This window comes from Camelus dromedarius, chromosome 7 (genome assembly GCF_036321535.1).
Source record: "Camelus dromedarius isolate mCamDro1 chromosome 7, mCamDro1.pat, whole genome shotgun sequence".
In the NCBI taxonomy this organism is placed as follows: domain Eukaryota; kingdom Metazoa; phylum Chordata; class Mammalia; order Artiodactyla; family Camelidae; genus Camelus; species Camelus dromedarius.
This window is the reverse complement of record NC_087442.1, coordinates 83,260,892-83,286,021: the sequence shown is the minus strand read 5'-3', so window position 1 is coordinate 83,286,021 and position 25,130 is coordinate 83,260,892. Positions and strand designations below refer to the sequence as shown.

General features: G+C 42.2%; 1 protein-coding gene across 4 annotated transcripts in view; it reads right to left on the bottom strand.

Annotated features, from left to right (window-relative positions):
• Nucleotides 1-13,965, bottom strand: part of BLVRA (biliverdin reductase A) — a 51,411-nt gene extending 37,446 nt beyond the window's left edge. The window contains exons 1-2 of one of the 4 annotated variants that reach the window (XM_031454621.2): nt 13,816-13,965; nt 2,634-2,666 (exon numbers count right to left, since the gene is read on the bottom strand). In XM_031454621.2, the coding sequence (XP_031310481.2) occupies nt 2,634-2,645 (12 nt within the window). In that variant the 5' untranslated portion in view covers nt 2,646-2,666; nt 13,816-13,965. Of the gene's footprint in view, nt 1-2,633; nt 2,667-5,708; nt 5,733-11,125; nt 11,245-11,674; nt 11,732-13,815 lie in introns of those variants that run through there. The other 3 variants (XM_064487729.1, XM_031454616.2, XM_031454620.2) reach the window with 3 other exon arrangements.
• Between the last annotated feature and the right edge of the window lie 11,165 nt (nt 13,966-25,130).

Below are 25,130 nucleotides of genomic sequence, written 5' to 3'. Positions count from 1 at the left end.
CCTTTTGCTCATTATGCCCTCATTTCAATAAAATTAGCCTTGCAGATCAGAAGTACCACCCATCATGCACCGACACCATGACACTTCTGATCCAGAGCAAATAAGGACAAAAATCCCTCCTCCCTTCAGGAAGGTGGAGTTGGGGTGATAATCAGAGAATACGACCCCAAACCCTTCCCTCCCCAATGAATATTCTGCCCATTCATTTTTACACCCTATGGAACCAACTTGCCAAAGAAACTCAGGGCAGCCGCTCACCTGAGCCTGCCCGCTCTCCCCTTGAGTGTCCTATCCATCCCTTAATAAAACCTCACTTTACTTTTTTTAACCACTACGTCTTGTCTCTGAATTCTTCCTGGGACGGGACAAGAACCTGGAGCACCGGCTGCATCCACAGGCAACAGAAGGACTCGGAGAGAGAAGACGATGGAGAATTTACCGCAGAGATCTCTGAAGGGGATGAAAAAAATAGGATTACAGTAGCTTGACAAGACCTCCTGTGTTTTTGTTTCGAAGAAACTAAAAACTCAAGCATCTGGGAATGTTTAGGGAAAGAGCCGGCAGAAATGAGGTGGACAGTGCAGCTGGAAAAGGAGATAATGAGGGAGGCAGTGCGAGGTCTGAACAGGCAGCAGAGTCTGCAACGAAGAGCGTGGACACACAATGTCACCTGCCATTTCAGGAAACAAAGGGCCTTGAGGCCCCCAAGCCATCAGCCACTGTAGCTTCCCCAACGGTGCACCCCGAGGGGATTCAGGATGGAGAAAAACAGGATACTGGCCCCAGACAGCTCAGGTGCGTAACAAAGGAGTAATTTCAGTGAGCCCAGACTCTTTTGCACCTTCCCATACATAGAAAAGCATTAAATTCATTAACTTGAGATGTTCAGTTTTAATTAGCAGTCAGTCATCTTTTGATGTTCCAACTACCTGTTTCGTTGTTTTGTTTTGCAAAAATTCTTATATATCCTGGCTCCTCCCTTACCTCTTGGGAACAATCCCTCAGAATGATCCAAGAGGCTTAACTCAGGCTTAAGTCTTCAGGAAGTCTGCCAAATAAAACACGATTCTCAACTTTTAGGTTGTGCATTTTTCTTTTTTTCAGTCAGCACACTTTCACCAGAAATGTCTGGGACCGGATGCAATGCGTCCTTTCCCAATGGGCACTCCCCTTCCTTCTTCCTATATCCAGCCCCCAGGAAGATGCTCCAGGTGGGCCTCATTCCAGGTGGCAAAAATCCTGACTCCTTGGACACAAAGTAAGTGGTCGAGGAATGAGCATGTGGCCAGGTTCTGGCTGATAAGATCTAAGGAGGCATTAGGTGGGGCTTCAGACAAAGAGGTTCCCATTCTTCTGAGGGAGCTGCGGGAAGCCATCTCTCTCTCCTGCTCAGAGTGAGTGAGGAGGCATGTAGCCCCAACAGCTGCTGGCAGCTTGTCCACATAAGGGACACTGCCTTGAGGAGGAAGCCAACGCTTGGATGCGAGCAAGAGAGACAAAAAATCCTGGATCCTTAATGAGATCGCTGAGCCACTGGACTCCTCCATTTGGACTTTCAGGATAAAAACAACATTAAATTGAGGTGGAGGTGGGCATAGCTCAGTGGTAGAGTGTGTTTCTAGCATACATGGGGTCCTGGGTTCAATTCCCAGTACTGCTATTAGAATTTTTTTTTCCACTATTAAAAAAAGAGGAAAAACACCACCACATTAAATTGGGTTCTCCTGTACTCACAGCCTGGAGCTCTCTCACGGATAAACATCCCTCCCACTATGAAAAGGGAAACAAGACGACTGGAGAGGCAGCAGTTGAGAAAGATGATGTCTCATGCTTCCAATCTTTCTCCGTAAAGTAAAAAGTGACCCAGATGCTAAGAGGGAGGAGGCAGCGGGGAGGAGCGATGAAGACCAGACCCGGCTGTTCTGGGCAAAGGGCAAGAGAGCTGCCTGGGGCCACACAGGGGGCCTGGTGGGCACGCTGAGCACCGGATGAGGGGTTTTGTGTCCATCAGCCACAGACAGCATGGAGCTGGGCCACTCACCCAAGACCACCCCATGGGGGGACGGAGAAGACAAGAGGAAAAGGAGTTGGGGGCATGGGCACCAAGGCAGTTGGAGAGATGGACCCCCGGGTCTAGGTTGGACTTGGAAGGGAGTAAAAGCAAAAGGGCTGATCCATCAGGAAAAAAAGCAAAGGGACAAAAAGACTAGACATCTCACTGGATCGAAGAACAGGCACAGTGGAGGTGAGACCACCAAGGAGATGCCGCAGAGGAAGGTCCTAGGAAGGGGAGGCAAGCGTCCCCAGAACACAAGGCCGCGCTCTGGGCCAGCACCCTGATGCCCTGCAGCCCGTTCCACCCTGAGCCCACGAGTGTTGTTTCAGGATGAACTGAAGTAGATAGATTCTAATCGGACTGAAGCTGGACAGACACAGATACGAACTCAGAGGGGCCTAATGCTTTCCCTATCACCCGGGGCCATACGCGTGTCATCAGGACGGTGGGGACAAGTTTCCAAGGTTGTGCTGTTGCTTCTGAAAGCTCTGGAGGGAAGGAAGATGCTTGGTGAAGGAGGAAGGAAGGGCACTACAAGAAAAGCATTCCTTCCACTGGGTCCTTTGAAAGAACTCACCTCTGCATTCATCTTGGTCTCTTTGTGCAGAAGCTGTGAAGACAAAAGCAGAGGTTCAGAACATGGGTGGCATCCATCCCAAATTCCATGCAGACACGTCCCCTTTGCCATCCCACCCTTTCTGTCACCCCACTTCCTGTCCCATGGGCCCCATCCACCCCAAATGCCTTCACCACCTTGTGCCCTCCTGGGAGGGTACCCAGGCTGGTGTCTCATCTGAGCCAGGCGGCAGCTGGCTCCCCTGGGATGTCTCGCCAGTCATGCTTCTCTCAAAGGCCACTGTGAATCCCCAAGGTCCACCTCCTGTATCAAAGAGTAGCTGTAAACGTGATGCTTCTGTGTACTTGAAAAAACGATGCACTGTCTAAAATTGGTGCGCGGAGAGGATAGCTTTGTATCTGCCCTTGTTTTATGGGGACAATCAAGGCAGTAGGAAACACGTACTTCTTTTTTTTCCCTCCTAGCTGAGTTTCCAAAGGACTTAAACATATTATGTTAAAAAAACAGTTCAACAGGCTACTCTGAACCCTGAGCACTGAGGAGGAGGAAGGAGGGAGCAAACAGGCATGAATCACAGGAATGAGGAAAGAAAAAGGGGACATGAGAGGAAACAGGAGAGAGAAGGAACAGAAATAAATAAGGAACCAGTGCAGAGTAACAGCAGTTCCAAATTTTCACCACCTCCCAGGACTGCCTGTTGAAGATGCGCATCTCTGAGTTCCACCCCCAGAGTTCCTACCCTGTAGGAAGGGAGGTTAACAATCTAAAAATAAAAATAAAATTAAAAAAAAGACACTATGAACTCATCTACAAAACAGAAACAGACTCACAAACATAGTAAACAATCATATGGTTACTGGGGGCAAGAGGGTGGGAAGGGAAAAATCTGAAAGTTTGAGATTTGCAAAGGTTAACCACTATGTATAAAAACAGATAAACAAATTTCATCCGTATGGCACAGGGAACTATATTCAATATCTTGTAATACCCTTTAATGAAAAAGAATAGGAAAATGAATATATGTATATATATCACGACCGGGACACTGTGCTGCACACCAGAAATTGACATATTGTAACTGACTATATACTTCAGTACAAAAAAAAAAAAAAAAAGAATCTGCATTTTCAACAGGCATCCAGGAAGATGGCACTCAGATGGTCAAAGAGCCAATCACAGAGAATCACCAGGATTGATGGTAAAACAAAGGGGTCCCAAAAATTAAATTTCTCATTTTTCAAAACCATTACAACTGCCTCTTTATTAAACTAGGATGGTGAGTGGACGACAGAGGCGACGGCAAAGGACTAAGGAGGCCTTTCCAGCCCTTCCACCTGGTTGTGGGAGGGGAGGAGAGGAAGGGTCCCGGAAGCCAATGCAAAGGATGCTCCTGAGTTGCTGAGCAGGGAAGCGGGGCCCTCCAGGACCTCCGGGAACGGAGGGCTGAGGCAGCCTCTGTCCTTGGACCCAGCCCTGCATTTGATCTTATTCTCTCTCAAAATATAAGAAGGGTTAGGCCACTGGGAAGAGCAACTGTGAAATAATAACACCCGTTTTTAAAAACCTTGGCCATCCGAAGAACGCCTGGGATGATCGTGGGGGCTTGTGTTGAAAATAACTCATTTTCAGTAACTCCCTCCCTCCTCTCTTGCCCGTTCCTCCTTCCTCCTTTGACAGTGGGTCTCGTGACCCAACCTGGCCACGTGCTGCCTTTCCTTTTGCCATTTGGAGCCCTTTCCTCTTTCCTGGGAAATCTGAAAGCGGGAACTTTCTGGAAGACAAACCCTCAAAAGCAGAGAGGGAGTGACAAAGAGGGGGAGCGTTCTTCTCAGATCCCCGGGAGTCAGCACAGGCGTGATGTCTTCTCGAGAATGAAGGCTGACCAAGACACTGACAGGAAAGCCAGAAAAGGCCACGGCTAAGTCAAGGACCAAGTCTGGACCGCAGGGGCTCCCAGGAGAGCCTGCCCTGCTGCCCTCCCCGCAGTGATGCCCGCCCCAACACCATTGAGCTTTACTTATAATCTGAAGAATGTTAGTTCGTCTCTGTTGGAGCTTCCATGTGAGTGGAGAAGTCAGATAACAAAACAGGAGGAAGAGGATGACAGTTGTGAGAGCCTGCTTGTGTCAGCTACTTTATCTGCACCAACCCTCCTCCTTGCAGCCTTGGCAAAAAGGCTAATATTAATTCCATTTTGCAGATCAGGTACCTGGAGTTCAGGGTGGGTTCCAGCCCTGGGCCTCACAGTCACGGTGTTGTGGCCTTGCCCTGTAATTTCCAGCTTTCTGGTTCTAGAGTCAAGCTCAGACTGCCACAGAGACCTTTACAGCACCGTCTGACACTCACCCAGAGAGCTTTTATGAGAAATAGGAGATCTGGGGTTTGGTCTGGCTTCAGGAATGGACTAGCCAAGTGACCATGGCCAAACAGGTTCCCAATCTGTAGGCTGAAGGGTTGGACTTCATCTCAAAGGTCCGTTCTGGCTCTAAAATGCTGTCTGACTCCCAGAAAAGGAAAATCTGGTGACTCTTAAAACAGTGCTCAACCTCAGTCATGAAATTACCTCATCAAGAGGCTCTATCAAGTTGGCAGAGATCAAAATGTTTGCCACAGTGTGATGGTCGAAGTGTGGAGGAAAATACTCTCTGACCTTATTGAGGAACTAACCATAGGCAGGCACCATCTCTACAGAAGGCAGTCTAGCAACGTCTAGTAAAACTCCAAACCGCCCAGCAACCTCTGACCTAGTGATCCAGCTGTTTCCCATCTATGTTTCCAGTCCCCAGACCTCGTTCAGGAGAAATCATTAAGTTGCCCTGAATCCTCTGTCCTCGCAGAAGTATTACTACAGCTTCCCTGTCTAATGAGGACTTCCAAAAATGCTTTCCTATAAAAACCGTCTATATAACATCACTTAGGAACTTTACTGCTTTCCCACAGAATCTGGGGAAAGCAAAACAAAACAAAAGCAATCTGCAGAGATGTGCATGCATGATGAGAAAGGACTTCACCTAGAAATCCTACCACCGTGGGCATCGGCAGTCTATTACTGAGGATGAATTGATTATCACTTACAAAGCACATTCAGCAGGGGTATCCTGGCCAGATCCTCTCCACATTCCTCCGTCTCCAGCTTTTAACTCCCATCATAATAAGACAGCACTGTTGGGAGAGGCAGCAAACCCCATCTCTCAACACCCTCCCTGCCCACACACATCTTTCCCTTCCTCTCCACTGACCGGCCAAAACCGGTTAAAGTGTGAACCGAACTCAGAGAGAACTTTATTCTACATTTTAATATGTTCTAAAAGATCTAAGACCTAACCCTCTAACAAGATTTCATTTTGTCTTTTTATTTCAAGGGTTTAATATTTTAATGGTCAAACACAAAAAAGGCTTTAAGTTTTGGACTTTTAGCATTATGTTTGGGAAGACCAATAGACACATTTTTACTTTCTTTTTAGGTTGTTAACTTTTTTCCCTCTATTACGTATTCATTTTAATCAGTCTCAACTGTATTTTGGTATGTGGCATGAGCTAATGTAATTCTCCCAAACAGTTGAGTTGTTCCCATATCATATGAATATTTTATCCTTTCCCCCAATGACTTATACTTAAATTCTTGTGAATATGGTTATTCCTTTTTTTTTTTTTTTTTTTTACTTTCTCTGCTGTACCACTGACCTCAGTCCCCATGCCTATAGTAAGTACATTATTTACATTTCTGTGGCTTTACAATATGTCGTGATATCTGGTCGTTTGGTAAGTTCTCGTATTAACTTGTTCAGTATTCTTCTGTACTCTTGCTTGCTCAGACTCCTAGATTAATCAACTCTGTCAAGTTAAAAAAAATTCCACTGTGACTCTGCATAGGATTGCGTCAAGTTTATAAATTAAATTAGCGTTAATCATTCAGCTTTCTCACCCAGAAATATACGGTATGCCTCCAAAAAACAAACCAAAAAACCCAACAACAACAACAAAAAACGGAAGAAGAATCTTGAGTTAGTTCCTGAATTGCTGTGTAATTACAAAGGTCAGCTCTGGCTGTAGTGGTCCAACTAGAAAGTTAAAGGAGAAAAAGTTAACCCTTTGGCATAAATAACCTGCCAGAAGCATTTTCAAGTAGGTTTCTCCTTCCCCCAGAACTAAGGCAGCAGGTTTACTAAACCGCTTCGGAGTCCGAGCATGCAGACGATCTCTGGGAAATAAAAAGCCTGCCTGTGACTCAAGAGACCACAGTTCTAGAACTGGCCTGGGTGCCCAGTAGCTGTGTGACCCAGGCAGGGGCACATGGTCTCTGGGCGCTTTGGTTCCTGCTTCTGTAAAAAGGAGGTGGGGGAGGGCAGATGAGCTAGATCAATGGAAGAAAGATCAGTGAACTCGGAAGACAAGAGCACTATTATTAAAGTCAGAGCAGCGAAAAGAAAAAAAAATTTTTAAAGTAAAGATAGCTGAAGGGATTTATGGGACAAGAACAAGTGGTCGAAGATATGCATTATAAGGGTCTCAGAAGGAGAAAAGAGAGGAAGAAATGGGCAGAAAGTTTATTCAAAGAATTAATTGCTGGAAATTTCCTTAACTTGGGGAAAGCAGCAGACGTCCAGATCCATGAGGCCCCCCAAAGACTAAAGAAGATAAATCCAAAGAGATCCATACCAAGACACAGCATAATTACACTGTCAAAAGCTGAAGATAAGAAGAGATTCTTAAAAGCACTAAGCTAAAATCAGCATGTTCTATACAAGGGAACGCCCATAAGATTATCATCATCTTTCTCAGCAGAAACTTCGCAGGCCAGAATGGAATGGAATGTAAACGGAAGGGAAAAAAAAAAAAAAAAAAGCCAAGCAAGGCTACTCTACCTGGCAAAGTTGCCCTTCAGGATTGAAGGAAAGATTTAAACATTTTCCAAACAAACAATAGCTAAATTGGGGGGTGGAGGGGTGGCTCAGTGGTAGAGTGTTCAGAATGTGTCCTGCCCAGTACCTCCATGAAAATAAATAAGTAAATAAATAAAAACCTAATTACATCCCCCCCCCAAACAATTAAAAATATAAAAAACAAACAAAAAACTAAAGGAATTCATCACCATTATTCCGGGCTTAGAAGAAATGTTAAAGGGAGATCTTCAAGCCGAAATGAAAGGATGCTAATTCGTAAGAGGAAAACATACGAAAAACTCACTGATAAAGGAAAGTATACAGTTCAAGTCAGAATCCTCTAATATGATCATGGTTGTGGGTAAATCACTTATAACGCCGGCAAAAGTGTAATAAAGAACAAATCTGACTCCGTGTTAGCTCTATTCCTTTGGCTTTAACCCTGTGCCCTGTTTCCTAGGCTTAGTCTTGTTAGCTTTGCACTCACGTACAGATAACAAATTGCAGAATAGAGAATAACATTTGTTTTGCTGGAGGTTTTGCTGGAGGTTTTGCAGGAGCACCATGAGCTGGCCTACGTGGACTGCAGCAAGAGCAAAGAATTCCTGCACCAAGAAGTCTGCAACAATCAACCACACCCTCTCCCCTTTTTTGCATAAAAGGAGCCTGTATTCTGACTGGAGCAGGATGGTTCTCCAAGACATTATAGTCTGCCATCCTCTCGGCCTGCCGGCTTTCCGAGTAAAGTTGCTGTTCCTTGCCCCAACATCTCTTCTCCCAATTTATTGGCCTGTCATGCAACGAGTTTGGACTCGGTAACGAAAGAATTAAAAATAACTATAATTACTTGTAAATATAAACAACTTAAAAAGGATGTACATTGTGACACCAAAACATAAAATGTGGAGGAGGGAATGTATGAAAGTAGAGCTTTAGGATGTATTTGAAGTTAAGTTGCAATCAGCTTGAAATAGACTATTATAAATATATTTTATGTATGCCTCATGGTGATCACAAAGCAAAAGCCTATAGTAGACACACAAAGGAGAAAAGAAAAGGAATCAAAGCAGAGCACTACAAGAAATCATCTAATCACAAAGGAAGATGGCAAGAGAGGAAGAAAGAAACAAAGAAATTATAAAACAAACAGAGAACAATGTAATGGCAATAGGACGTTAATACCTGGCAATGATTACTTTAAATGTAAATGGACTACATATAATCAAAACACAGAGAGTGGCTGAAGACATTGAAAACAAAAAGCTACAAGACTCAGCTATGTTTACTTCACTTTAAAGAACACACATACGACTAAGTGAAGAGGTGGAAAAAGATATTTCCAGAAGAAAGCAGGAAGAGTTACACTTGCATCAGACAAAACAGACTTTAAGCCATTATGTAATACTTCGTGAAGGAAATCGAAAGACTCTACCCCGAAACTGTAAGAACTAATAAATGAATTCAGTAAAGTTGCAGGACACAAAATTAGTACACAAAAATCAGTTGCATTTCTATACACGAACAACAAAATATCAGAAAGAGAAGTTAAGAAAACAAGCTCATTTACCACAGCATCCAAAACAAATACTCAGGAATAAATTTAACCAAGGAGGTGAAGATCTGTACAATGAAAACTCTTAAGACACTGATGAAAGAAACTGAAAGATACAAGAAATAAAAAGATATTCTGTGCTGATAGACTGGGAGAATTAATATTATTAACATGTCCATACTACCCAAAGCAATCTATAGATTCAGTGCAATCTCTATAAATTCCAATGACATTCTTCACAAAAATAGAAAAAGCAACCCTAAAATTTGTATGGAGCCACATAAGATCTGGAACTGTAAATCTAGAAGAATACATGAGGGGTAAGCTCCTTGACATTGGTCTTGGCAATGATTTTTTTATTAGCCACCTAAAGCAAAGGTAACAAAAACCAAAATAAACAAGCAGGACTACATGAAACCAAAAAGCTTCTGCACAGCAAAGGAAGCCATGGAATGGGAGAAAATATTTGCAAACCACACATATTTCATAAGGGGTTAATATCCAAAATATATGAGGAAATCATACAACTCAATAGTTAAAAAACACACATGATCCAATTTTAAAATGGGCAGAGAGACTTAATAGGCATTCTTCCAAAGAAGATATATAGAAGGCCAACAGGTATATGAAAAGATTTCAGCCTTCAGCATCATTAATCATCAGGGAAACTGAAATCAAAACCATGAAGAGAAATCATCTCACACGCTAGGATAGCAATTATCAAAAAGAAGAAAGATAACAAATGCTGGTGAGGATATAGAGAAAAGGGAATCCTCGTGCATTCTTGATGGGAATGCAAACTGGTACAGCCACTATGGGAAACAATGCAGAGATTCCTCAAGAAATTAAAAATGTAACTACTGGATGATCCAGCAATCCCAATTCTGAGTATATATCCAAAGGAAACAAAATAATTATCTTGTAGAGATATACATGTACTCCCATGTTCTTTGCAGCATTATTTATAATAGCCAAGACATGGAAACAACCTAAGTGTCGATCGATGGATGCAAAGATAAAGGTATGATCTGTATACAGTCAGCCCTCCATATCTGAGGATGTGTAATCCATATTCACTGTACTATACCATTTTATATCACAGACTTATGCAGCCAAGGATTCTGGTATCCAGAGGGGATCCTGGAACCAATCCCCTGCAGGTACCGAGGAATATTATTCAGCCTTAAAAAAGAAGGAAATCTTTTCATTTTTGACAACATAGGTGAACCCGGATGGTGTTAAGCCAAGTGAAATAAGCCAGACAGGGCAAGAGAAATACTGCATGGTATTATTACTTAAATGTGGAATCTAAAAGAACGAAAGAATCAAACTCATGGAAAGAGTAGAAAAGGGGTTCCCAGGGCCTGGGGTATGGGGGAAATAGGAAGAGGTTGGTAAAAGGGTACACATTTTCAGTTATAAAATCAATAAGGTCTGAGGATCTAAAAATATATAAAATGGTAACTATAGTTGATAACACTGTCTTGCATAACTGAAATTTGCTGGGAGTAGAACTTAAACCTTCTCATCAAAAACAAAAACAGTAAATATGTGTGTTAATTTACTCGGATGGAGAGAATACTTTCATAATTCTTCTGTGTATCAAATCATCACATTGTCTACTTAAAATATCTAAGAATTTTTTTGTTAATTACACCCCAATAAAGCTGGAAAAAAAAAAATCCTGTAGTGGCTAAAACAGCATTACGACATTACTGCATGGAACAGAGCCAGAGGTCAAAAGCAGCAGTGACCTACGTGTGTATGTGCTTTTTTTTTTTTTTTTCTTTTTCAAAAACATGTTTTGTCTATCTCCTTTTACTCCCACGGTAACCCTTAAGAAGTAGGGCCCCCCAACTTTCATTCTTCAGAGGCAGGAAGACCTTAGATCACTTGCTGATGGTGGTTCTCTGTCTGCCCCCTCCTGCCCCCTCAGGAGCCAGCTGACCTCCCCAGGCTGCATCACCTGGGCTCCCCACCCTTCAGCTTCCACTTGAGTTTGGCCAGAGGAGATCAGTGGGCAGAGGAGGGGAGAGGTGTAACAGAGAAGAACAAACCTGACTCCACATTGGCTCTATTCCTTGCTCTCTCACAACTTTGTGCACGGTTGCCTGTGGTGAGTCACTGCTGGCTCCGTATCTTTGTAAAAGAACTTCGCCAATAGCCTGAAATATACATGCTAGCCCATTCGCCAGGCTCTGTGCCTCCCAGGCTTGACCTTTGCTTTTCATTCATATAGAGATAAAAAGTTGCAGAACAGAGAGTAACATTTGTCATCTTGGCGGTTTACAGGAACATTGTGAGCCGACCTACATGGACAACTGCAGGAACAAAGGATTACCACAACCCCTCAGGGTCTGGCCCCCCACCAAAAAAAGCTTGCAACAACTAGCCACACCACCTCCCTCTTGAAGTCTGAATTATAACTTGGGTAAGATGGTTCTTTAAGGACACTAGTCTACTATCTTCTCAGTCTGCTGGCCTTGGAAAAAAGTTGCTATTCCTCGCCCGATACCTCGTCTCTCGATTTATTGGCCTGTCCCATGGCTGAACACCATAAGCTTGGACTCATAACAAAGGGAGAGGCTGGTGAACTTATCTCCCACCTGGCCTGTCCCGCTGGGCTGCTGCTCTGGCCGTGGCTGCATTCTGCCAAGGCCACAAAAGCCCCAAAGGGCAGCTCCTCCTCCGGTAGTCCAACCCACCCCCACCCCACCTCTGAGCTGGTACCACAGTCCCTTCCCCGCCCCTTCAGACCAGGGTGGAGATGGCACCCCGCCAAACCCCTTTCCTGGGTGCCTCACTGTCGCTTGTTGGTTTCTTGAATTCTACCCCCTCTTTTTTAGAGTCCCCTCAAAAATTTATTTCACTTTTGTGCATTTTTCTATTTCCATCCTCACTGATGTACTTACTTGCCCACCAAAATCTCACCACAAAGGAATAATACAGCCAGGACTTAAGTTATGCCTTGGCTTAACTTACGCCTCCGTTGCCACCTCAGTCTTTCTCTCACACGCAATTGGAATATGAACCTCTTCAGAGCATGTGACCAATCATTTAGCAATTTCTGTTAACCCAAGTGGTTTCAACCAACATTTCTGACTGTCAACTGTAATGATGAGAAGGGGGAGTACCCAAGGAATGCTGCCAAACATCCTTTCATGCACAAGACACCCTCCCCACCCCAACAACAACAACAACAAAAGAGTTATTCAGCCCCAAATATCAACAGTGCCAAGGATGAGGAACTCTGGATTACTCCTCATGCAGAACGAACCACAGCTGTGACATTCCTCCTCTCTGAAAAGCTCTCTTAGCTGCCTGAAACCATTGCCCCCAAGCCAGGCCACTGGCAGAAGTACAGGCAGAAGGATTAGGGAGATGGTAACCTCAGATCGGGCCAGGTGCTGGCCTGGGAAGTCCCAGGGTTAAGGTGAAGGCTACCCTCACCCTTGAAGAGAGCTGGATTCTTTAGGGCCTGCCAAGGAAAATAAAGTGGCTACATGGGGCAAAAATCTGTAAATATATAAATACATCAAAATATTAACTGTAATTATGTCTCTGGTGTAATTTTTAGTGATTTCATTTCTTTTTGCTTATCTCTGTATTTTAATTTTTGCTATAAAGGTTAGTTAACATTTGTATAATTACTCAAAACTCTTTTAGAAGTTATAAATTATGCCATGTTCACTGACTCTATCCTTCCCAGCCCCAGTTCCTCAACTGAGTACTTTCATATGGCAGTATATCAGGGTGCTCTAATAATGAAACACAGAATATCGTCTTTACAGTTAATTATAAGGAATGGTTCCACGTCTTCCAAGGCTATTAATATTTGAAGATGAATGAATGAACGAAGTATGCTTTACTTTCAAATAACGAGAACTATGCAACTGATCAATTTACTTTCCTAGAGACAAATCTGAGACTTAACTACAAAAATAGTACCAGATCTGCCCTGTCCTATAAGGCAGCCACTAGACACACGTGGCTATTTAAATGTAAGTTCCTTAAATACAGAACATTTTCATTTTCACAGAAGATTCGCACTTTATTTTTCTGCCCTCAGACTTCCTGTCTTACACTGTCTGCTCCCCACATCTGGTTCTATTTATTTTATGTTGATTCGTTACTATTCTATGCGATTGCAAACTACCTTAAGTCCTTTGCAGCACAATTCAAGGTATCAGCACTTGGAAATGTCCGTCGCAGAGAACCCTGTGGTTGCTGGGAGCTCAGGCTGTGTTTTTAGACTGCACTTAATTCATGTAACCCTCACAACAGCGTCTATGATAAGGTTTTCCAGTTTCCAAGGAGCAGAGCGCGGCCAGGAGAGGTTAAGTGACCCGCGCGGGGTTCGCCCCGAGGAGCAGAACCCCAGCCCGGCCCGGCCCGCGCGATTCCCGGCCGCCGCACCCGGACTACGCCGCACAGCGCGCCGGCCCCAGCCGACGGTGTCCGCATAAAACCCGAAACCATAAGCATTTTGCAAGTGACCTATGGATTTAATGTTTTCAATAATCCGTCTTTGTTTATTTAAGAAAGGCCCTGCGCGGAGAGCACGTCGCGATCCCCAGCCAGCAGAGCCTCCGGACCACCCCGCTCCGCGCCGGCCCGGGCTGGGGGCGCCGAGGGCTCCGGCCGCGGGGCGGGTACCCGGTCTCCCCGCGGGCATCGGCTTGCAGGCTCCCGCCTGAGGGTCTTAAAAAAGCCCCGCGCGACCCCCGATCGCCGGCGCGCGCCTTACCTGCGGCCGGGCACAAAGCTCGAGCTCTCCGCGCAGTCTCGGGGCCCCGCGCCACCAGCAGCCGGGAGATCCGGGAGCGGGAGCCCGGCTGGGATTGGCCAACCGGCTGGAGGGCTCGGGCGGGAGGGCGGGGAGGAGGAGAAGCTGGCGCCGGTGATGCGAGGGGTCCCGCCTCACGCCCCCTCCAGGGAGGGCGCGGCCCCGGCGCTCTGCACCGTGAGGGCGCCCGCAGGACGGTCTGGGAACAAGTGCAGGCCCGCGTCTGCCGCCCTGTCGCCCTGCGCTGCTCCGGGGCCTGCAGGGCTGTCTGGGGCCGTGGCCGCTGTGCTCTGCCCGCGAGTGGTGCGCATCGCGGCCCCCTCCTCCGCCCCTCTCCCGCCACGTGCAACCCGCTAGGTCCTTTTGGGGTTAGTAGCCCCCAAAGTAGCCCTGGTGGAACAGGCCGACAAGCTTTCTCTATCTCTGTGTTAAAATACACATAACATAAAATTTCCATCTTAACCATTTTTAAGTGCACAGGCATGTGGTATCAAATACATTCCCAGTTGTGCAAAAATCACCACTGTGCATCCCCGTAACTGTTTCCATCTTGTGAAACTGAAGCTCTATACCCGTTAAACAATAACATCTCCTCATTATCTCCTGCCCCCAGCCCCTGCTAACAACGATTCTATTTTCTGTCTTTATGATTTTGACTACTGTAAGTACCTCATCTCAGTGGGATCATACAGTACATGCCTTTTTCTGATTGGCTTATTTCATTTAGCATAATGTCCCCAAGGTCCTCGCATATTGTAACATATTGCAGAATGCCCTTACTTTTTAAGACGGAATAATATTCCATTGTATGTATATCCACATTTTTGATTATGGGTTCATCTACTGATGGACACTTGAGTTGCTTCCACGGGGTTAGTTACTATGAATGATGCTGCTATGAACATGGGTGTAAAATATCTCTTTGAGATTCTACTTTCAATTCTTTTGGATATACGCCCAGGAGAGGAATTGCTGGATCATATGGTAATTCTATTTTTAGTTATTTGAGGAAACAGCATGCTGTTTTCCATAGTGAGTTCACCATTTTACATTCCCACCACAAGGGTCCCAATTTCTCCACGTCCTTTAAAATACTCATAATCTGTTTTCTTGATGGTAGCCAGCCTAATGGGTGTGAGGTGGTAACTCATTTGAGTTTTGATTTGCATTTCCCTAATAACTGGTGATGTTGAGTATCTTTTCTGGTGCTTACTGGCCATTTATATCTCTTCTTTGGAACACTATCCATTCAAATTTTTTGCCCATTTTGAATTAGGTTGTTTGGCTTTTTGGTGCTGAGTTTTAGGAGTTCTCTATATATCCTGGATATTAATCTTTTATCAGATATATGATTTACAAATATTTTCTCCCATTCTGTGGGTTGATGAAGCTTTCTGATGAACAAAATTTTTTAATTTTCATTAAGTCCAATCTGTCTAGTTTTCCTTTTGTTACCTGATCCTTTGGTGTCATATTCAGCAAATCATTGCCAAATCCAATGTCATGAAATGTTTTCTTCTAGTTTTATTGTTTTAGGTCTTTAGGTCCTTGATGCGTTTTGAGTTAATTTTTATATATGATGTTAGGTTAGTGTCTTTTTCTTTGTGAATATCGTTTTTCCATCAACATTTGTTGAACACACTGTCCTTTCCCCATTGAACGGCCTTGGCACCCTTGTCAAAAGTCATTTGACCACATTTGAGGGTTTATTTTTGGGTTCCCTATTCTATTCCATTGGTCAATATCTCTGTCTTTATGCCAGGTACCACACTATTTTGATTAATCTAGATTTGTAGTAAGTTTTGAAATCAGGAAATCAAGGATAAGTCCTCCACTTTAGCTCTTTTTCAGGAATTTTTTGGTGGGCAATTTGAGGTCCCTTGAAATTCCAAGGGTGAGTTTTTCTATTTCTGCAAAAAAAAATCATTGGAATTTTCATATGGATTGCTTTGAATCTATAGATTGCTTTGGGTATTACTGACATTTTAACATTCGGGTATTATTGACATTTAACATATTAACATTTAACATAATAACATTTAACATTTACTATTAAGTCTTCCACTCCATGAACATGGGATGTATTTCCATTTATTTATGGCTTCTGAAATTTCTTTCAGCAATATTTTGTAGTTTTCATTGTACAAGTCTTTCACCTCCTTGGTTAAGTTAATTCCTAAGTAGTTTATTCTTTTCAATGCTGTTATATATGAAATTGTTTTTCTAATTTATTTTGAGGTAGTTCATTGTCAGTGTAGAGAAATGCAACTTGTTTCTGTGTGTTGGCTTTATATACTGCTACCTTGCAGAAAATTGATTAGTTCTAACAGTTTTGGTGTTGTTTTTTTTTTTTTTTTGGTGGATTTGTTTTCTACATATTAGATCATAGCATCCATGAACAGAAATAATTTACTTCTTCCTTACCAATTTGGATGACTTTTATTTCTTTCTCTTGCTTAATTGCACTAGCTAGAATTCCAGTATTATATTGAATAGAAGTACTGAAAGTAGGCATCCTTGCCTTGTTCCTGATCTTAGAGATTTTGGTCTCTCACTATTGAGTATGAGAGTCAATGGCAAGTTTTCATAAATGGCTTTTAGTATGGTGAGGTCATTTCCATCTATTCCTAGTTTGTTAACTATTTTTATCATAAAACGGTGTTGAATTTTGTCAAATGCTTTTTCTGCATCAATTGAAGTGATCCTGCAGCTTTTGCCTTCATTCTGTTGGTGTGATGCATTACATTGATATATTTTCAAATGTTGAACCATCCCACTTAGGGTTATGGTATATAATGCTTTTAATATGCTGCTGAATTCTGTTTCCTAGTATTCTGGTGAGAATTTCTGCTTCAATAAACATTGACCTACTAATGTGAGATACTGATCTGTAGTTTTCCTTTTTTATGGTGACTTTGGTGCCTTTGTCTGTCTTTGGTATCAGGGTAATGATGGCCTCACAGAATGAGTTAGGGAGTGTTCCCTCCTCTTTTTTTTTTTTTTTTTTTTTTAATTTGAGAAGGATTAATATTCTTCTTTAAATGGTGGAATTCACCAGTGAAATTTTTCTTTGTGGGGAGAGTTGTTTAAATTACTAATTCAATCTTTTTGCTAGTTACAGGTCTATTCAGATTTTCTACTTCTTCATGATTTAGTCTTGGTAGGTTTTGTGTTTCTAGAAATTTGTCCATTTAAGTTACCCAATATATTGGTGTACAATTGTTCATAGTATTCTCTTATAATCCTTTTTATTTCTATAGAATCAGTAGTAATGTCACTACTTTCATTTCCAATATGAATCTTCTCTTTTTCTTAGTCCATCTAGCTAAAGGTTTGCCAATTTTGCTGATCTTTTTGAAGAACCAACTTTTGGTGTAATTGACTTTCTGTTGTTTTTCTATTCCCTATTTCATTCATATCTGCTCTAATCTTTATTATTTCTTCTTCTCTGCTACCTTTGAGTTTGTTCTTTTTCCAGTTCCTTAGGTTGTAAAGTTAGGTTGATGATCTGAAATCTTTCTTGTTTTTTAATGTAAGCATTCATACCTATAAACTTCCCCCTTAGCACTGCTTTTGTTGCATCCCATAAGTTATAGTATGTTATGTTTTCATTTTTATTCATCCCTAAGTATTTGCTAATTCCCCTTGTATTTTCTTCTTTGACCCGTTGGATGTTTAAATGCATATTGTTTAATTTCCACAATTTTGTAAACTTTCCAGTTTTCTTTTTGTGATCGATTTCCAACTCTATCTATTGTGGTCAGAGGGGATACTTTGGATGGTGTCTATCTTTTTGAACTTATGAGACTTAATTTGTGCCCTAACATATGGTTTAACCTGAAAAATGTCAAAAGTGCCCTTGAGAAGAATGTGTAGTCTGTTTTTGAGTAGAATGATCTGTGTTATGTCTACTAGATCAGTTGGTTTATTGTCTTAAGTCCTCCATTTCCTTACTTATATTTTGTCTGGGTTTTTTTTTAGCCATTCTTGTAAGTGAGGTATTGAAGTCTTTAACTATTATTGTAGAATGGTCTATTTGTCACTTCAATTTTGACAATTTTTTCTTCATATATTTTGATGTTTTGTAAACTAGGTGTGTAAGTGTTTATAATTGTTAAATCTTCTTGCTTGAACATTTTATTAATGTACAATGTCCTTCTTTGTCACTCATAATCTTTTTTTGTTTTAAAGACTATTTTGTCTGATATTATTATAAACTCTCTTTTGGTTACTTTTTTCATGAACTATCTTTTCCCACCCTTTCACTTTCAACATGTTTGTGTCTTTGGATCTCAAGTGAGTCTCTTGTAGACAGCATATAGTTGGATCATGTTTTTAAAGAATCCATTCTACCAATCTGAGTCTTTTGATTGGAGAGTTTAATCTATTTACATTTAAAGTAATTACTAATAATGAGGCTCTCCTGTCATGTTAGCTGTTCTCTCTATGCCTTGTAGCTTTCTTGTCTCTCATTTTCTGCATTACTGTCTCCTTTTGTGTTTAGTTGATAGTGAAATGTTGAAATTCCTTTCTCATTTCCTTTTGTGAATATTCGACAGCTGTTTGTGGCTATCATGGGGATGACAGTTAACATCCTAAACTTATAACACTCTAATTTTAATTTATACCAGCTTAACTTCAATAACGTACAAAAACTGCTCCTTTACAGTTCCGTCCTCCCTGCTTTCAGTTGTTGGTATCACAAAATTACATTGTGTGCCCCAAAACATAAACTAATAGTTATTTCAAATTCATTAATCTCTTAAATTATATAGAAAATGAGATTTGGAGTAACAAATCAAGATAAAATAATACTGGCCTTAAAATCTTTTTTTAAACAATAATGCTAGCTTTTACACCAATAATTGTTTTTTCTTTAAATGTTTCTTAAATCACATAGAAAACAAAAGGTGCAATTACAAATCATTGTTACAATGCTACAGCTTTTATGATTTCCAGTGTAGTTATTGCCTTTACTGAGATGTTTATTTCTTCACACAGCTTTGAGTTACCATCTAGTGTCCTCATTTCACTTTGCAGGACTCCCCTTGAGCATTTCTTGCAGGGCAGATCTAATGGTTACAAACTCCCTCAGTTTTTTGTTTATTTGGTAATGTCTTATTTCTCCTTCACTATTGACGGACAGTTTTCCCCCAAATAGAATTTTTATTGATATCTTTTTACCTTTTAGCACTTTAAGTATATTACCCCACTATCTTCTGATCTCCAAGGTTTCGGAAGAGAAATTTGCTGGTAATCTTTTTGAGAACACCTTGTATGTGATATTTACTTCTCTCTTGCTGCTTTCAAGATGATCTCTTTGGCTTTTGTGAACTTGATTATATGTATCTTGGTACGGATCTCTTTGAGTTCATCTTACTCGGAGTTCAGTGAGTTTCTTGGATCTTTATATACATGTCTTTCATCAAGTTTGGGATGCTTTCAGCCATTGTTTTTTCAAATATAGTCTCAGCCCCTTTCTCTCTCTATTCTTCTTCTTGGACTCTCACAATGCATATGTTGTTCTGCTTGATGTTATCCTATAGGTCCAGTAAGCTCTGTTAACTTTTCTTCAGTTTTTTTTTTTTCCTGTTCCCCATACCCCATAATTTTCATTGTCCTGTCAAGTTCACTGATTCGTCTGCCTGCTCAAATCTGCTTTTGAATCCTTCTTCTGAAATTTTCATCTACCGTATTGTAATTTTCAGTTCTAAAATTTCTTTTTGCTTCATTTTTAGGTTTTCTATCTCTTTATTGGCATTTCCATGTGGCTCACACGTTGTTTTCTTGACTTTCGTGACATCTTCCTTTAGTTCTTTAAGCATCTTTAAGACAATTATTTTAAAGATTTGTCTAGTATAGCAGCCATTAGGTTTTTTTCAGGAACAATTTCTGTTTATTTCTTTGCTTTGAATGGGCTATGCTTTTTTGTTTCTCTCTGTGCCTTATGATTTTTTTTTCTTTTTTGTGGAGCATTGATAATTTGAATCTAATAATGAGATAATGCTGAAGACCAGATCTTCCCCCTTTCTCCGGGTTTACAGTTTTCCGTTTTTGTCATTGTTTTTATTTATTGTTTTTGTTTTGGTTGTCTGTGTGGTGACGCTTAGCCTGAGGTGTAAACTTAAGGTCTTCTCACGTCTTTTGTGAGCCTTTCCCTGGGCATGTGTGGTCACTTTCCAATTTTCTCCTTATAAGCAGTCGTTTTTATGTCCTACTTTTAAAGGTCTGGCTCCCAAAAGCAGAAAAATCAAAAGCCAAAAAGGAAGGCTGGCGGGAGGGGGAATAGGATTGACCCTTTTAATCCCCTAGATGTCACTTCAGTTGGAGAGGAAGGGCTTGCAACGCTGAGAGGTGGGTATACTGACAATGGTCGCCCCCCTCTTTGACTCCATTTCTGTGATCATTAGCAGCAATCAGTGATCAGAGCACATATATTTGGAGGACAGACTCCTGACTCCTGCAAGCTGTATATAGCTGCTCCGGGACCTTGTGCACAGCTGTCTGCCATGTGGCTGGGGATGGGGGAATGGGTAGCTGCTACTGTGCTAGAAGCTGAAATTGACTGAAATTAACCTCAATTTACTGTCCAAGTCTTTTCCTGGAAGGTGAAATCCTTCTTGAGACTCCAGAGTTCCAAAATACTTACCTCAGACAGATCCTGAGAGTGCAATTATTGTTTGGGTAGAGAGACAGATTCATGGTGCATCCTCCTCCACCATCTTCTTAGGCTCAGGACTCTCACCTGTTAGGTTGACTGAAATTTCCCGTAAATAAAGAATTCTTTATTCTATGACCTGCTTAACTAAGTGAGGTTTTGTTTGGTGTGGAGAGAGAAGGTAAGTCTTTAAAAAATTTTTGTTTGTTTTTTTTGGCAGGGGAGGGTAATTAGGATTATATATTTATTTATTTTTTAAAATGGAGGTACTGGGGATTGAACCCAGGACCTTGTGCATGCTAAGCATGTGCTCTACCACTAAGCTATGCCCTCCCCCTACTGGAGGTAATTCTTTTTATCTTGCCTTTAAGTTTTTAATCCCCATACCTATTTCCTGAAATCCATACTCCTCTGTTCAGCTATCTACGTAATGTCTCTTCTTGATACCCAAAATACATCTCAGTCTTAACATGTCCACATCTGTGCCCCTGACCTTCTCCCCAAAATGTACTTTCCCCATGTTATTGCCAACTCCATTCTTCCAGTTGTTCAGCCCCCAAAACTTGGTGCTATCCTTAACTCATCTTTCTCTCACATCCCATATCCACAGGTCAGGAGACTGTTGGATGGACCCTCCAAGCAAATACAGTCTGATTACTTCTTTCCAAACCTCCTTCATCTCCCACCTGAGTCATTGAAGTCTCTTCCTTCCTGGCTGCCTTGCAGTTTATCCCCACAAAGCAGCCAGAGTGACCTTGAAAAAAAGAAAAGATGAAAAGATCATGTCCCTTCTTGGCTCAAACCTTCCGGTGGTTGCCCATTTAATTCAGAGTAAAAGCCAAAACCCTTACAAGGCCCTTCAAGGCCCTACATGATCAGCTCATTGCTCTTGTTACCTTCTAATATGCTCCGTTATTTATTTATTTACTCTGCTTATTGTTTATTATTTGTCTCTTCCATCTATCTACCCCTACTCCCGCCTCTCGGTCCACAATATTGCCCTTTCTTGAAACAAGCAGCTGCCACAAGAAGGTTGCAGTATTTTCACGGGCAAGGCTTGGATAGAAAGTGAAACTCTGGGCTCTGAATGTGAGATCGTTTAAAATAAACCACATGGAGAAGAGATGGTTCCCCAGGAGGAACTGCTGGGCTCTGTTGCTAGAGGAGATGCCGGGTAGGCAAAACTCATAGATGTTCACTTGATGAGTCAGACGAGAAACACCCAGAGGAACTTTGGGGAATCCTGTGAGAGGGGCCACACGTGTCCTCAGGTGTGGAGTGGAAGATGAGACGGCCAACATCGTAACTTTCTTGTCATGATATGTTATGAATTTGTTAGTTTATTTTTCTTAATCCTTGTGAAGTCTGATTTTATGTTTATTCCTTTTATGAGGACCGAGTAGTAACCCTCTCTAACCTGGAGGGCTTTCTGGTAGGTTTGTGGGGACAGTAACAGGTGGCCTCAGGTGACAAGGAACAGAAAGCCCCACTTGAACAGCATTTAACCATGAGGAGCCATGTTAGGGCTCCAGCTCCACTTCTCTGCCACCCTTTTTGCTCTTTTTTCCTCCCACAAGTAACACATTTTGTATAGATTTGTATGGATTTTGATTAAGACAGCAGAATACACTAGATGTGAAATTCTAGGATCAGATCGCCAAGCATATAAGAAGGAATCAAAGGGAAGGGACGATTTGGAGATGAAATCTCTGTTCAGTCCTTGCTGTGCTATGATTTCCCCTCCTCCCCTTCTGAGGGAAGCTGCGGTCAGACTATTTCCCTCTCATCATGCCTGCAGGTTCCCAGAAGGCCACCCGGGGAATTTGGCAAATGTGTCAGTATACTTGGGGGACCCTCTGGACTGTCATCTCCTCACCTGGGGAAGACAGGCTGCAGGCAGCAGGGGGCTGCTCTGCTGGGGTTGTCAGCACCCACAGAGGGTGGGTGCACAGGATGCATTTGCGTTTCCCGTGGATCAGGGGTGGGACATGCAGAAGAGACGGTCCTCTTGGGTCCAGTCCAATAAAGCCACTGAGTGGGGCAGAGGGTACTCTCAGGAAGAAGATGGAAGTAAACATCAGATTTTTAGAGGCTGAGGAAGGAATTTTATGGTCGTCTACCTAAGGGCAGGAGAATTGCTGGAGCAAGGTCCTCAGTGAGGGTCATCTCCAAAAAGTTTGTAAAAATCCCAGTCCAAAATTAAGATCGTGTATGTACATCTCAAAAATCTCATAACAGGAACTGTTCAGTTAGGTTCTGCTTATTGTTCCTTGCCAGGCAGAACCTTTTCAGTATCTCCCTCTTTCACAGACTCAGCAAATTGCTTATAAATTCATTTTGTTCTCTTGCAGAAAGTTCGCAAGAGAGAGGTACTACCCCCCCCCCCGTGTTTTGTTCCATCTTAAATGTCAAGACCTATTTGATTTAATTAAGACTCAGAGATTCTGACTTCTCCTTCTGATCCCTCACTAGAAGTGCAGAATCACTGGGATAATTGGGGTGGTTAAAGTTTGGGAGGGGGGAACCCTGTTTAAACCACTCAGTTTTATGTTTCTCTAATGCCTCTCCCAATACAAAGGTTCCTGTAAACTTAGTCCAGCTTATATGATAAGTTCATTTTAGAGCAGATCAAAACACATTGACTCCAAGCCCCAGTTCCCTCCCTTCAGGGACATCTAAGTGCAATTTTAAGGCTTTATACAGCCCGTTGGTTAGAATTGGTCTCACGGCTCCATCTAACTGCAGGACTGGAAACATGAGGGACTGAATGGAATCTTTGGTGAGTCTTACTATCTCGGCCACCTAAGGGCATAATGGAGTCCGTCATTCTACAGATATTTCTTGAGCACGTGCTAAGTGAGAGTTGGTATTTTGTGTAATGGGAACATACGTTAAAGAAACAGTTCTAGATGGCAGTGCCTGCAGGAAATCGTAGTTTTGGAAGAATCTCAGACAGAGGCAGGAGAGTGCAGCATCCAGCATGCATTGTCCTGTTTATGAACCCCTCTGAGATGTCAGTTGAGGCGGGTGGGGTCACTGCATATGTAGGTAGGAGTGGTCAGCCAGAACAAAAATGGAGAGTAAGGCAAATGGGACCTTAGTTGTAGACATAGGCAGGGGGAGTTTGAGGATATCAGAATTACATCTGCATATTCTAATATTTTGAATGTGGGGAACACACACCTTGGAAGCGATTATCGTATTTTCTGTGATATCAAAAAAAAAAAAAAAAACCAAAACCCTGTGTCCTTGAGAGAGAGGCATCTGGATCCCCTTTAAGATTTGGAGGGACTCCTCCCTTGCCAAGGGGTCCAGCTGAGGAAAACCTACCTTCTTTTTGTAAAAGGAAGCGGCGGTCTGACGTGCTATTTAATCGCCTACCCAGAAAAATGGTTCAACTGCTCCTTCAACAATTTACCTCTCCACCTCCTTCATCTTCCTCCGTAACCTACATTAGGGTTTCTTGACTGACTCCTTTTACTGACCCACATTTTCCTTTCTCCTTGAAAAATATCCTGACCAACGCTAAACACTCGCAGCTCTGGCATGGCACACCCACTTTTGTTCCCACCTGCTGGGCAATAAACTTACCAAGCATCAGTGGGGTGGGTGGACTGTTACGGCTTGAATTGTGTCCCTTGAAAAAGATCTGTTGACACCTTAACTCCCAGGACCTCAGGATGTGACCTTATTTGGAGGTAGGGTCCAAACAGAGGTATTCAAGTGAAAATGAGGTTGTTAGGGTAGGCTGTAATCCAAAATCACTGGTGCTTTTATGAAAAGGGGGAAATTTGGACAGATACCACAGAAAGAAGATGTCTGTAAATACAGAGAGTATTGGAATATTACACCTGCAAGCCAAGGAACACCAATGATTTCCAGCAGACTGTATGAAGCTAGGAAGAGGCAAGGAAAAATACTTCATGCACCACATCCTAATGACTTCCAAGTGTGTACCTCCCGGCTTGACTGCTCTCCTGGGCTCCAACCCTCTATGCCCAGCTGTCTGTCTTGTTCCCGGTGATTTTCTAGACCTACCATTCTCCTTGTGTATATTAGTTGGAATTCTATTCAGAAGAATTTCCCCTTGTCAGTTCTTTGGTTACCGTGAAATATTGTATGTACAGAAAAGGCAGGTGAATTCTTATTTATTTATTACTATTCTATTTTCAGAATACTGTATGGGTCCCTAACAACCACCAAAAGGGACCAGTGAGTTTGTTTTCTTAAGTACCACTGTGTACAGCAAAAAAACACCAGTCAAGCAATGAAAAAGCCACCTTCAGAATGGGAGAAAATATTTTTAAACTGTGTATCTGATAAGAGGTTAATATCTGAAATATACAAGGAACTCGTGCAACTTGATAGCAAAAAAAAAAAAAAAAAAAAAAAAGAAAGAGAGAGAGACAGAAATAATCCAATCAAAAATGGGCAAAGGACACAGACGCTTTTCCAAAGAAAACACACAAATGGCCAATAAATACATGAAAAGGTACTCAGCATCACTAGCCATCAGGAAGTGGAAATCAAACCCACCGTGAGAGATCAGTCACTCCTGCTAAATTGCTGTTTTCAGAAAGATAAGAGATAACAAGTGTTGGTGAGGATGTGGAGAAAA